At 37.6% G+C, this 14689-nt stretch overlaps 1 protein-coding gene across 2 annotated transcripts in view; it reads left to right on the top strand.

Moving 5' to 3' along the window:
* mitfa (melanocyte inducing transcription factor a) overlaps positions 1-13067 on the top strand; it is a 48041-nt gene extending 34974 nt beyond the window's left edge. The window contains exons 1-9 of one of the 2 annotated variants that reach the window (XM_034212367.1): positions 2111-2339; positions 3309-3521; positions 4173-4268; positions 4437-4545; positions 4947-5030; positions 5525-5581; positions 5784-5859; positions 6044-6191; positions 11193-13067. In XM_034212367.1, the coding sequence (XP_034068258.1) occupies positions 2307-2339; positions 3309-3521; positions 4173-4268; positions 4437-4545; positions 4947-5030; positions 5525-5581; positions 5784-5859; positions 6044-6191; positions 11193-11591 (1215 nt within the window). In that variant the 5' untranslated portion in view covers positions 2111-2306 and the 3' untranslated portion in view covers positions 11592-13067. Of the gene's footprint in view, positions 1-2110; positions 2340-3308; positions 3522-4172; positions 4269-4436; positions 4546-4946; positions 5031-5524; positions 5582-5783; positions 5860-6043; positions 6192-11192 lie in introns of those variants that run through there. The other variant, XM_034212366.1, reaches the window with a different exon arrangement.
* The last annotated feature ends 1622 nt before the right edge of the window (positions 13068-14689 follow it).

The raw sequence follows: 14689 nt of genomic DNA, 5'->3' as shown, positions 1-14689 counted from the left end.
TATGAATGAAATGCCCCACATACAACATTGAAATAAATGCAGATGATATGTTGTTGATTTCAATCAACTTGTACTCAATTGTTATTTAAGTTCAGTCCGTACATCTCATCTACATTTCTATGAAAATCAGACTTGTGTGTTGACTCTGTGTTGCTGTAAAACCTTAGATGAACTCAGAATTAACTTTTACATTAGCAATAATTATGTGTGTGTGCGCGACAAAATAAATGTTCAACGCCGTTTAAATAACTTATTTACTGATTGGATTTACGGTACGAACTAAGCTTTATCAGAAGTTCATACGTTTTATTCCTGTAATAGCAAAATAACTTATCTTTGATAAAATAGTTGGTCTACTCATTCTGACTAAAGTTAACATAAAACAAACAGCTAACTGGAAGTACAACATTGAAATTGTATAATTGGTTTGCTTGCTCTTCTCATTTCTTGTTACGCCGACACGTCATTACTTATTATGACATTTAGAACTTTTTTTAGAGATAGGAAAATTGTAAAAGAGTGGCTGCTGATTACCCACAGTTAACGCTGATTTTACTACCACACAATGGGTACAACAACTCTGTGTCCTCTGTGGGAGGCGTGTGGTGCAGTGGGTTGTGCGTTGGTGTTCCGATCAACAGGTTCAAACCGCAGTCAGCATGTCGTTGTGTCCCTGAGACACTTCACCCCAAATTGCTCCTGGGGATCGCCCACAGTATTGAGTATGCAAGTCGCTTTGGATAAAAGCGTCTAACAAGTGACATGTAATGTGTTCACCTTAAGCTGCTTTCACATGATCAACGGTAACATCTCTTTGCCATTGTTTCCTATTGAGGGAGCAAAATTGCTACGCTAAAAGTTGAAATGATTTCCTCTTTGACCTTGATTGCCGCTGACCTTAAAAAGCGTGACCAATGAGATCATATCTGTATGTTACCAAGCCACAAGAGATAAATGCAAGCAGGGGAGGAAAGCAAAGAACCAGGACCACCTAACGGCATTCACCATTGCAAAGCCCTGCTTATGGCGAGCAGAGAGAACAATTCATTATCAGAGGAAGGCAGTTTAAAAATGCATCTTTTAGTGGTGCATCACAAACGCCAACTCCATCCATTTCCAATAAGGAGCTATTATCAATAAAGGGTAACACTCCATTTTGGAAGCAAGGCAAAGCAAAAAAGGGTCAAGTTTATCAGGAAATTCAACAGATAATGAGAACTATTACATGTTGCCCTTTGATTCTGAGTTGTTAGACCCTTTTATGCCAAGACACATGGAGCTATTATTGCATGCCGAATGTCCCATTCTCTTTTCCTTGTAGCATTAAAGGCCTCTTCACATTGCACTATTACACTTTTATATGTTCCCAAGCAGGCTTTATTTAAGATGTCATTACTTGCCAACCAAGTAGGTCCTTTTTTTGGCATTATGGATTTTGTTGAAAGAAAGTGATCTGATTTCTTGCTTGTCATTGTACATATGAAACTGCTGTTGAAAGGGAACCATCTGAGAGTCACACACGTTTCCAACAGTGCTACTTTATGGTTACACCATGTTTCTCTAGCCAGGCGCCATGATCAACTGGTTCACAACAATAAAGCTTAAAAACAACTTTATAAAGAAACTCTATTGGATTGCTGCTCTATTAAAACCAGGATGGATTTTGATAGAAATGTTTGTACAGAAAGATCGGTACCATGCTGGACAAAAGCTTATCAAAATGCGCAATTGCTATGCTTGACCATTAACTCTGAAATTGAAGCGCTTCACCTTCTTTACCCTACAAATCTGACTGCATAACAAATCTGACTGGTAGATGTAATCAACATCCAGTCCCAAAAAGTTCATAATGAATTGACAATTTCATATGCTTGGATTGACATGGGACAAAGGCATCAATTGTGTTCCTGTTGCTCAGAACAAATAATGTTGTATACTAGATGAGCGGAACTAAAGATTAAACGTTAGTTTGCCTTAAGCTAACTTCAAGTCGCAGGCTACTGGCCAATTAATAAAAAGAGTCCTTTGTGAGGTGGTGACGTCAAGAGGGCTCTATAAAGACACAAATTCATAGTTAACCTGGAACAACACAGCAGTGGGAGTATGAGTCTGAGTGTCCTCCTCCATTTCTTAACTTGCATAACTGATGAGCCGTTAACCCTGGATAAATTAAGCAGGACAAGTGACTTCTCTCAGATTTGCACAGGCCAGCTCACTGTCAACAGTACAGTCTAACAAGCTAGCAAGATAAAGGGATTATATATTGCACGTGAATTTATTTTTTTATCGATTACTACTCAAAAAACATGTTGGAAATGCTTGAATACAGCCACTATCAGGTGAGATTTATTTTTTCTTGAATATTATTCCAAAAAACAACATTGGACTTATTGACTGAAACAGAATCCGATGATAAATATTACATTTAATAATTGTTCTTGTGGTAGTTATAGTAATACTTTTCACAGCATGTACTGTTAAAGTAATTTCCCTTATTCAACTGTTATCTATCTTTGTTAACACATTTCAGAACAGTTGATGGTACGGGACCTAAACAGTATAGCAGAAAATCTAACAAAAGTTAAATTGTTATATCTTTTCTCATATTTTTGAGTTGTTGAGGAGCTGCATACAGTTTAATATAGATCATGTGACTCAACTGCATTGTTCAACAGTGTCCTCTCTGTTTTTGTCATGGGTGTAGATATACAATCGGCCATTGGCAGCGTGAATGACGCTGTCAAAATAATCTGCGCTGCTATATTTGAACTGTTATGCAGGGAGGTGTTTGGTTTAAACACACTTACACTACATTCTGAAACAAAGAAGGGCCTACCATCAGAACAGTTGGCTTTTCGAAATGAGGACCATTGATCTACATCTTAAAATAACTTCAACACAGAACAACTTGACTCCTTGTCATTACTTTTTGAGATAAGCAAATTATTTTTGAAGACATCAAGCATGACACTAAATCTAAAATTCCACTAAATGTACCAGTTTCATTTATTTGAATTGTACTGTTGTCATAATTTATCTATGCTTTCTTTAAATTACGTATTTTGAAAGACATTTTTGCTATTATTTCTTGTGATATTTAATCTTTGTTTTCCTATCTAAAGTCTAAAAGCAAATGTTACACATAAAAAGAGAATCCAAATTGTTATTCTACCTATTTTTCTATAAAGTGAAGATTTGTTTGTAGAATAACTGTATGCTGTTGAAAAAACCCAATATACAAAGTAAAAAAAAAAGAATCCAAAAGTCCCCAGGTTGAATGTTCTTTTTTTACGTCTTGCCCATATTAGGTGCAGTCCCACTTGGATAATCCCACCAAGTACCACATCCAGCAGGCCCAGAGGCAGCAGGTGAGGCAGTACCTCTCCACCTCACTGGGTGGTAAGGCGGGGGGTCAGTGCCCCGGCCAGCCCCCCGAGCACGGCATGCCTCCCGGGCTCGGCAGCAGCGCCCCCAACAGCCCCATGGCCCTGCTTACCCTCAGCTCCAACTGTGAGAAAGAGGTATGCCCGCTCATTACTAAACCCTTTCAGTACATTGAGAAACCTTTATACTGTATAGTTCTGCAGATAGCTGTACGATCTTTGACAAGTGGTTACAAGCACCAAGTTAAAAAAGCCCGTTAGACACCTCCATTTTCAAAATCAAGTCAAAGTCAAGTCAACTTTATTGTCAATCTTCCAGTTTGTGTGTACAGACAGAGAGATCAAAATACCGTTTCCTACAATCCCGAATCTAAAACAAATGTATATAAAAATATGTGTGCAAATATGTATATACACAGAATCAAAGACACATTTTTACATATGCACACATTAAGACCTAAATAAAAACACAACAATCAATATATACAAAATAACAGTTACTTCAATATTTTTGAGAATGTACATTTGTGCAAATTTGTACATAGAATGTGTAGATTGTCCATATGTGCAAAATATTAGTGCAAGATTGTCCATAGAGTGTGAAAAATGGCGACCATCTTGGATTTATGAGTGGCTAACGTGCTTTTTCAATAGAGTAACCTCCATGGAGTATATGTGCCAATTGTAGTGCTTGTAACCACTTGTGAAAGATTGCCCTGATAATATTCAATTATCTGCAGCACTAATAAACAGTACAGTGATTATTGAATGTGCTTTTTTGCCATACAGATGGATGATGTCATTGATGATATTATTAGCTTGGAGACAAGCTACAATGAAGAGGTTCTTGGACTTATGGATCCAGGAATGCAAATGAACAATCAGGTAATATTTAAAGAAAGATAATAGATATTTCTTTTGTAAGTAGGATGGTAAAGGGATGTATTTGGAGTGTCTTTAGCACTGTTGATACTATTGAATTGAATTGAAAGACATACAAAGGTTTTCCTTTTTATGTTCGCATTATAATTCAATTTCTTTCATATTCTGAAGCTCCCTGTGTCTGGGAACCTTCTCGATGTGTACGGCAATCAAGGACTTCCACTCCCCGGCCTCGACATCAGCAACTCCTGTCAATCCAACATCAAGAGGGAATACTCAAGTAAATTACTGAGACACATCATTCTTTCTTTATTATTTTGACAGCTAATTTACCGTTTTGAGATATCACTTAGCTTGAATTCTATTGGCCAGTTGTGTACAATGAAATGTGTCTGTTTAGTACAACTTGAATTGACTCTCAGGAAATATAACCTTACTTAATCTTGTGGTTAGATCTGATTTAAGTGTACACGGAAAACATTTTGTAAGTCATTTTTGTCTAAGTTCCGATACTGTAATATGTAATGTCAATTATTTTGATTTGTGACTTAATCATAATCAAGGGTTGTATCAACACATTTCAGATAGAATGTAAAAAGTTAAAGCATGACTTAAGATCAATGTCAATATTGTGTGTAATTTGGAAATATAAGTTGATTTTTTGCCAAATAATTACCCCAGCTCCTGGCATGAAGCAAGTTCTGGACAAGTCTGACACCTGTGGCATGTATGAAAACTACCAAAGGCAAGAAGGCTTCCCAGTAGGTAAGGGATGCAAAATGAAGAAAGTGAAATTATATTTTGCAAACTAATAATTCAATCAATCAATAATTCTGTTTTCAATTTGATATTCAGAAAATATGTTTTGTGTATAACTAAATCGCAAACAATACAAATCAACTGTGCGGATAATAAACATGATATACATTGCTTATTGGCTGTAGTTATCCAGCATTACATCTAATGTTCTAGTTGATAAAGTAAGAGATATACTGTGCATGGTGTGAAACTTGCAATTACATTCATTTCATAGCCTTATCATTACATTACATTGCATTTAGCTGACGCTTTTATCCAAAGCTACTTACAGTGCATTCGACCAAGAAGATACAAACTTGAAGAAAACAGAATCATATAAGTACATCAGGTTTCATAGAGCTAAAACATTTCAAGTGCTACTCAACTGGCTTATCACTGATTTAATTAAACAATTATGATTTGTCAGAGCACTCACATTCATGTTTGTCTTCGCTTCACAGAGGCTGAAGTCCGTGCTCTAGCCAAAGAGAGACAGAAGAAAGACAACCACAACTTGAGTGAGTCGATCAGATTAGAATCATCTGGAATTTAAATCATTTTTTAAATGCTTTTTGCAATATTTACAGATGTAATTATGTGTCAATTAAGCTTAATTTTGTTTTGTTTGTGTTCTTTAATTGTATTACCAGTAATTAAGCTTTCAAAGACTTCTTTACTAAGGCTCCTGTAGTAACAGTTTGTCTTTTGGAAAAACTCTAGTTGAGCGAAGACGGAGGTTCAACATCAACGATCGCATCAAAGAACTGGGAACCTTGATACCCAAGTCAAATGATCCGTATGTATTTTTTTTTAAATAAATGTTGCTAATGGATACATGTATCTATTCGTCTATTCATAAACTTTATTTTTTACATGCTCCCTAAACTTTGATGACTTAGGGGCCTTATAGAGTCCTGTGCTCTTTAGGTCAGCCGGTCAGCTGACTCTGACTGTAGACCTTTGTCTCCTGTTTACCCCAGAGACATGAGATGGAATAAGGGCACTATTCTCAAAGCATCAGTGGACTATATCAGGAGGCTACAGCGGGAGCAGCAGAGAGCCAAAGAGCTCGAGTGCAGACAGAGGAAGCTGGAGCATGCGAACCGCCATCTTTTGCTTCGTATACAGGTAGGCCAACCGTCTTTGGGAAAAAAATACTTGGTTTCAAGTAAACTATGGCCAGGGATGCACGCTACCTCACTACAAACAGTATTGGCATATGAGGGAATGCATTTCTCGTTACATCAACCAGGGGCTAATGTTAGCTGTTAGCATTTGTTATATGCTAGTTTACTGCTTAAAAATAAACACCAAACTAAGATAGTACATTACATGTTACTATTTTTTACCCTAACCCTATTTTTTTATATATACTTTATTAATCTTTATTAAATTGTTTCTCTGCATTTGACCCATCCTAGTGTTAGGAGCAGTGTGCTGCCATTTTGAACGGCGCACGGGGAGCAGTGTAGGGAACGGTGCCTTGCTCAGGGGCACCTCGTAGCACTTGGTCTTGCCGGGACTTGAACTGGTGACCTTCCAGTTGCCAAGCCAAGTCCCTATCGACTTTGCCACCACCCCCTACTTGTTAGACACTTTTATCCAAAGCGACTTACATACTCAATACTGTGGGCAAACCCCCACAGGAGCAATTTGGGGTGAAGTGACATGCTGACTGAACCTGTGACCCCCTGATCCGAACACCAACGCACTATTCCACTGCTCCACACGCCTCCCTATAGATAGTAGACATGGTAAACATTATACCGGTTCACATCAAGTTTCTGACCAAAGTCCCGAAACTATATATAGGCAAATATACATATGTCCACCTACCACTGTTGGTGTTCGGTGGGAAAAGTTACATCCATTTTAATTAGCACTTATTTGCAGCTAAATAATGATATTGTACTAATCCTGACCCAGTAGTTTTATTGTGTTATGTTTCGATATAGAATTTTAAACACTTAATTGAAACTGTGACTGTAATTCACTAAAATTCAACAAGTCCTCCAACTCATACGACCAAATAGGTCGATTGTTCAAGCCCTTATTACGACCAAATAGGTTGTTTGTTCAAGCGCTTAGTACGACCAATAATTGACTGCAAACGTTACAGAGGGTCGTTTATTCACAAATAACCCTCTCTGTAAAATCCTAAATTGTGCAATAGTTTGACCATTAAAACGCTTTTTGATTAGATTTCTAGCGAGAAGTGTATATTGTACTTTTAGAATCCACGTCCAGTCGATATGTAGGATCTATAGTTTGATAGATATTACGAAGATGATTTGAGGTCTCGCCAGGAGAACGTGTATGCGGCAGCTTCCATGTAAAGTTAGCGTCAACCCTCACGGGGTGAAAACAGTATTTCCGGTCTCGAAGTTTTCATAATAAAACCAATGATCAAATGATTTAACAGTGATATCGGCATTACTCATCCACTAAAAAACATCAGTTTATCCTACACAACATTAATTGGTTTAAATTGTGTACAATGCTTTTGTGTTTTTCCCATAGGTTTTTCTCTTTCAATTCTAGGAGACACTTTTCTTTTTTCAGAGGTTTTGATAGGCTAAAACATCTAACTACTCATAATCCTGGATGTTTTAGCCGCAATGCACGTCGGGATATGTTGTTTATGCGATATGAAATCGGAAAACATTTAAAAAAAATAATAATACTTTATTCCGAGTGTTCTTGCTTTTCTCTTTGGAAGTCATTACATAACGGCATTGTAATACACGGTTCGGCTCCATTCAATATTACATATCTGCCGTAGATATTTATTTATAGAGCCCTGATCAGAAGACCTTTTGACAAAGTGGAAGAAATGCCGCTGAAACTGAAAACGTGACATGGATCATAAATATATCAACAATTACACAACATCTTACATTTATTTTCACACAATACGTCTCCTCGCAGTATCAACACTAATTCGTCTGACTTTTATATTTGATCCAATTGGTAGATAGGCTGTATTTACACCATAAAGGTGCACAGCTGATAGAAAGGGACTTGTCGTTTTTAAAGATATTACTGATTTTCTTTGAATTAAAGAATGTAATATACGGAGTTGAGAGAATAGTCAGGGGTTTTGGGTGATGGGAGACACATCTATGGAATCAGAATTTCAATAGCTGATATTATTATGTTTTATTAACTAGACCACTGGTTTTTGAACCCGCACCTCCTCGTGGTTAAAGCACATTATTTAATTTAGTTGTCGAATGTTATATTTGATGAAAACATTTAAATATTAAGAGTAGCCTACATACAAAATAGGGGGAAAGTAGAAGGTCAATGATAGAGATATAGAATAGAGAATATCAAGAAGATACTGTAGTGATCTCTACAAAAAAATTAGTTTAGAGCAGGACGTCCAAAGATATTAATAGGAGGATGTGCAAAACAGACAAACTAATAAGGCTTTATTTAAACATTAAAGAATACTTTAAGTTAAGGTCTTCTTTTGAATAAGAAAAACACTTTGGGGTTATCAACAGATAAATATGAAGTCTGACAAAGTACTTAACGTCTAATATATTGCATAGTTTATTTTGGCACTTGACAATCACCTTCCCTGAATTTGACTCAGGTGTAACTAAAGTCTGATTTAAGGGTTGTTTATATTTCACATCATTAATCAGAATCTGCAAAGTAACTAAAATACATGTAGTGGAGTAAAAATACCAGGTTGACCTCTGAATTGTAGTGGAGTAGAACAAAGTAGTACATGCTGCTGTAACAAAAATTTTTCCCAACTTGGGATCAATAAAGTATATCTTATCTTATCTTAAGATGATCAATGGCTACTGCCATATTTGCAAAATGTGCCTCTGAACCTTGACAAGTGCATGTTTCAGGCTTATCAATGAACAACAGGAGGGGTCACAGACATAAGACCATCTGTTAAATAAAGCTCTTCTGACCTTAGCTGTCATGTGGGTATATTAATGCTGCCCATTATGGACACAAGCAATTTTCACCCATTTATTAATTATATGTTTTAAATTTGATAACACCAATGTGTTTCGTATCCCCTAAACCTCCAGGGGTGTAAACAGTTTAATACTGGCAACTTCTAATTGTGGGAAATACGAAAACATCTTTTAAAACTACAATTCCCAGTAAAGACGTGCCATAGAACATGTTGCGAAACACACAATAGCCAGCATGTGTAGTTCTGTGGGGGGGGGGGGCGACAAGTCCAGTTTTGGATAGTCTGCCGTGGTTCCATTCCATTTCAAAGAGCTGTTGACGCTCAGCGTAACCTTGTCGCACTGCCACTCCAACATCCAATCACAGAGCTTGAAGACTAATCATGGGGTTTGTAAAGCAAGGCGGATGTTGTAGTCCCAAACGATAGCTCGGGATTCTGGGTAGTGTAGTGTCTTCGGAAACTCTGTAGTGTCTAAACTCCGAAAAAACTATGTGTTTCTCCGAATCGAAGGTTAAAAACTAGGGCTGTCAGTCGATTCAAATAGTTAATCGCGATTAATCGCAAATTAATCGCACATTTTTTATCTGTTCTAAATGTACCTTAGAGGAATATTTTTCAAGTTTTTAATACTGTTATCAACATATGAGTGGACAAATATGCTTTATGCTAATGTTTATTATCATTTGAACAATGACAAATATTCTCATGAATATTAAACACAACAACCTCTGAACATTACAAATATTCGCCTCAATTCAACCTGGAACCTCTCTCATACAATAATACAATACAAATGGTGTGTGTGTGTGTGTGTGTGTGTGTGTGTGTGTGTGTGTGTGTGTGTGTGTGTGTGTGTGTGTGTGTGTGTGTGTGTGTGTGTGTGTGTGTGTGTGTGTGTGTGTGTGTGTGTGTGTGTGTGTGTGTGTGTGTTGTGTGTGTGTGTGTTTGTGTGTGTGTGTGTGTGTGTGTGTGTGTGTGTGTGTGTGTGTGTGTGTGTGTGTGTGTGTGTGTGTGTGTTGGAACGTTGGAGCTATGTGCAACTCAAGGCATATGCTCGAACCGGAGCTGCCTGGACGCTGCAATCATGTTGCACTATCCGTGCTGAGTGTGCTGACTTTTCGTACAATGTCCCACTGTCTGGCTTCCTGCATAAAGTCAAGTGCTCGGCACAGTTGTGGCGAAATGTCGCTCCTCTGTTTTCATTTAAACAGCTCCGTATATCCGTTAGCGCAGCTAGCTAGCACCAGATGCTAACAACAACAATGCACGTAAGGTCTCTCTCTCGCTCGCTCGTGCCACACATACACACACCCTCCCGGTCCTCCCAATACCAGTCGGTGCCTGCCGGTGAGCGTGGAAGTGTGGTCTGCCACAAGCGGGCGGCAGGAGCGGGGCCGTCAGCATCAGCTTGTAGACGGTATTTTAAACTCGATGCGCTCTGAAACTACGGGGCGACCGAGGAAAAAAATACACATGCGTTAATCGCGTTAAAATAATTAGTGGCGTTAAAAAAATTGTGCGTTAACGCGTTATTAACGCATTAACTTGACAGCCCTATTAAAAACACAAAAGCATTGTACACAATTTAAACCAATCAATATTGTGTAATTGACAAGGATAAACTGATGTTTTTTAGTGGATGAGTAATGCAGATATCAGGGGTTGACGCTAACTTTACATGGAAGCTGCCGCATATACACGTTCTCCTGGTGAGATCATCGTCGTAATATCTATCAAACTATAGATCCTACACTTCCACTGGACGTAGATTCTAAAAGTACAATATACACTACTCGCTAGAAATCGAATCAAAAGCAAACTATTGCACAATTTGCAAGGGGAGAGGGTTATTTGTGAATAAAAGAATCTCTGGAGCGTTTGCATTCAACAGGAGCATGTTGTTTCTTACACGACCACTAGAGGTGCTACACTTTAAAACGTGACTCCGGGTCGTAATAAGCTGCTGAACAATCAACCTATATGGTCGTTTCTTGTTGGAGGACAGGCTGCTAAAATGACAAATAAACACTTTTCTCTTAACGTAATTGAAGGGAGTTGCATAGGAACGTATTTTTCAAGACACAAGGTTGCAGATTGAGCTTAACGATGCTAGCATTTAGCTTATAGCACTAACAGAGCAGGTATAGATTGAAATTTTGTTTAAATGTTTTGATTATCTCTAGGAGTTGGAGATCCAGGCCCGAGCTCATGGTCTCACGGTGGTTCCATCCCCATCCGTCTGCACATCAGATTTGATGGGCCGATCCATTAAACAGGAACCTGCCCTCGGCGAGTGTCCCGCAGATCTCTATTTGCACAGCTCGGGTCCTGACATGTCCCCTCCCACCACACTGGACCTCAACAACGGCACCATTACATTCGACCATATTCCCTCAGACTCCGGGGACTCTGGGCCCTATGGAACCTCCAGGGCCTGTAAAATAAAGGACTTGGTAAGGGACACCCTGTCGCCAATGTCCCCGAGTGATCCCCTGCTGTCCTCCATGTCCCCAGACGGCTCCAACAACGGCAGCAGCATCCACAGTTGCTCTAGTATGGAGGAGAAGGACATTGGTTGTTAGCATACCAAGACTTTCAATCCATAGCATCCCATCAATGAGGCACAGCTAAAGTGACCCATGACTAAGTGGATCAATTCTATTATAAACTCTATTTTTGTCTTGTTTCCATATTGTTCTTACTTTTAATAATAATAATAATATACTTTATTTGTATAGCACCTTTCATTCACAAAGCTGCCCAAAGTGCTTTACAGAAAATACAACAACAATATTACAATAATATTAAAATGAATACAGAACAAGATAAACCATCTACAGTGATAATAAAAAAAAGAGAATTCAAAATGTAAAATAAAAGCAAAACAGAAAAAATACCGTAAAACATGGACAATGATAGTAAGAAATTAAAAGCCATATTAAAAAGGTTTTTAATTTTCTTTTAAACATTTCGAGGGAGTTTGCAGTTCTAAGATCCATAGTTTTGACCCACTTTTAGCTGAACTCCATTGCTCTGTTTGTTAATGTGACTGAGGTTTTTCTCTTCAGTGATTGTACTGTATTACATGTCACTTGTTAGACGCTTTTATCCAAAGCGACTTACATACTCAATACTGTGGGCAATCCCCACAGGAGCAATTTAGGGTGAAGTGTCTCAGGGACACAACGACACGCTGACTGCAGTGGGGTTTGAACCTGTGCTCCCCCTGATCCGAACACCAATACACTAGGCCACTGCGCCCCCACCCCTTGTATTTTGACATTGTTCTGATCTTTATGCTGTATAGATGGATAGTTGGCAAATATACAAGGTGACAAATGTGAAGACAATCAGTGACTTTCATACTGGGGTTTTCATATTTGTCATGAATCTGTATTGAACTATCCATCACAAAAGAGATAACATACATATGTAAAAATGTCTGAAGTTAAGTTTAATGCAAAACAGGATATGATATTACTTTAAACTTCTGATGACGTAAGAAAAATGCACATAACATTACAAGGTAGTTAAGTTTTAAAGAATCAAGTATTACCTTTTACTGCATATTACTATTTTTGATATATTGTTTTAGCCATGTGTTCTAAAGAAAAGTTGACCACATGAAAAGGATTGATTTTATTAGATATTTTATTATTATCACAAGGTATTTATTTAATTGTTTTCTTTTATTCAGTGAGAACAATTTCGTTTTTTGACATACACATATTTTGGGGGATTTCTCTGAGAAACGTATCGAAAAATGTTAATGATAAATATAAGACAATAACCCATTAGTCTGACAATAGTGGGTACACTTTGGCTCAGGCTACAAATATGAATAAAGAAATTAATGGGAAAAAAGTTTACAAATGACCACAGCACAGACTACATCGTAACCTTAAGAAGTTGTGACAAGATACATCATAATACTTTATTTTTTATGAATGCTGCAGAGTGATAGTAATTTAGAATGGGGCAGTTTGGAAAAAAATGTTTTGTTAATGTTTGTCATCTCTTTCTAATGATGTAAATAAATAAAACATTTACAAAGCTGATATGTTGTATATATTGCCAACATTATGTGGGGTTTCTTATGTGTGATAAAGGCATTGATATTTGCCCATGAATATTTATATTAACTTTTAGGGGCGGCATGCAGTGAGACTGTGCCAGATAAAAACACTTCCAACTGTACACACTTCCAACTACGCTGTAAATTGTCTTTGTTACCTTGCATGTATTTAAACTTTTCCTTTAAAAATTGTAAAATAATATTCAAATGTATTCTTAAAGAAATATACACATATTATGCGTTCAATTTCTGTTCTTTTCAGTCACTTTGGAGATATTAATGTCTAAAGTCAAGAAAAAACTGTCTTGACACATATTTGAAGTATTGATTTAAAAGAGAATGACTATGATGATTTCAACGTATTGGGGTAAAACATTGCTGAGATCATAAAACCCTTTAGAAAGTCACATTAAAAGGATATTAAGTAGCAGAACATAGGACCATGGACACATAGAAAGCTCTGGGGAAAATTAAAATCCAAACAAATAAGTACTAAAATCAGTAATTAAAAATGTCAGTGCCTCTTAAAAAAAGTTCTTTAATCATAAAGAAGCATGTTTGTTTTGTTGAAAATGTTTGCTCAGCTTAATGAAATACGTATCCAACTCGTTTAACTAAGTGCCTAATTCAACATTTTGAGCAGTTGCCTTGCCTTTTCGTTCAACAATGGACGTGAATGTACATGGAAGTCATTTGTTAGTTTGGTATACTACTGAAAGACACACACACAGCTTGATAAATGGTAAAACTAATCTTTAATGGGGCATGCTAACAAGTATATTTGACATAATACGAGTAGGCACATTACTGGCTATATAGTGCTATGCTCTCAAACCAAAACTATTTAAGAATATCCCTCTCCTAATGTATTGTGTTTTACATACCTTTCTAATTAATTGACAAGGTCAAGCATCATGTATAATCAGTGTTTACAGAAATGGAATAGTAGGAACACATTAGTGTTAATTTCATTGACTAAAACTATGACGAAATATGTTCGTCAACGACCTTTTTTTCCATGACTAAATCGAGACGATGACGAGACGGCACCGACAGCAGTAAACCATAACTGTAACGAAATCAACATGCAATATCGTTGACGAAAAGTGACGCGACGAAAATGTAGTTTACTAAATAAAAACTATGCCAAAATCTCTCTTTACTTTCGTTGACGAAAAATGAGGAGACGAAGTATTATCAAAGGTAACGTTACATCTCTGATAGTCAGTTTTTCTCCCAGCAGTTCCATTTCCGGTGCTGCGGCAGGGCAGAAGCTGCAGAGGTTTCTCAATACTCAAATTTCCCCTCCTCGACTCCTCGGTCCTCCGGTACTGACCCGGAAATGAATTTCAGCGCGCCATGTTGAAGGACATCTCATTTCTCTAAATCAGTGCTTCTCAAAGTGTGGTCCGCGGACCACTGGTGGTCCGTGAGCGCCCCCTAGTGGTCCGTGAGTATATTGGTAACATTTCACATTTGAAATAAATAAATAAATGTAAGTTTTCCGCACTCTCGCGGGAATATCTCCGCAATGGAGTGAGCTTAAGTTTCACTTTCGATTGCATGATATAGCCCAGATAAACACCGTCATCGCACATGTTGCCA

This window comes from Gymnodraco acuticeps, unplaced genomic scaffold, assembly GCF_902827175.1.
Source record: "Gymnodraco acuticeps unplaced genomic scaffold, fGymAcu1.1, whole genome shotgun sequence".
NCBI classification, from domain to species: Eukaryota; Metazoa; Chordata; class Actinopteri; order Perciformes; family Bathydraconidae; genus Gymnodraco; species Gymnodraco acuticeps.
The sequence above is the reverse complement of the archived record's forward strand: the minus strand, read 5'-3'. Positions and strand labels throughout refer to the sequence as shown.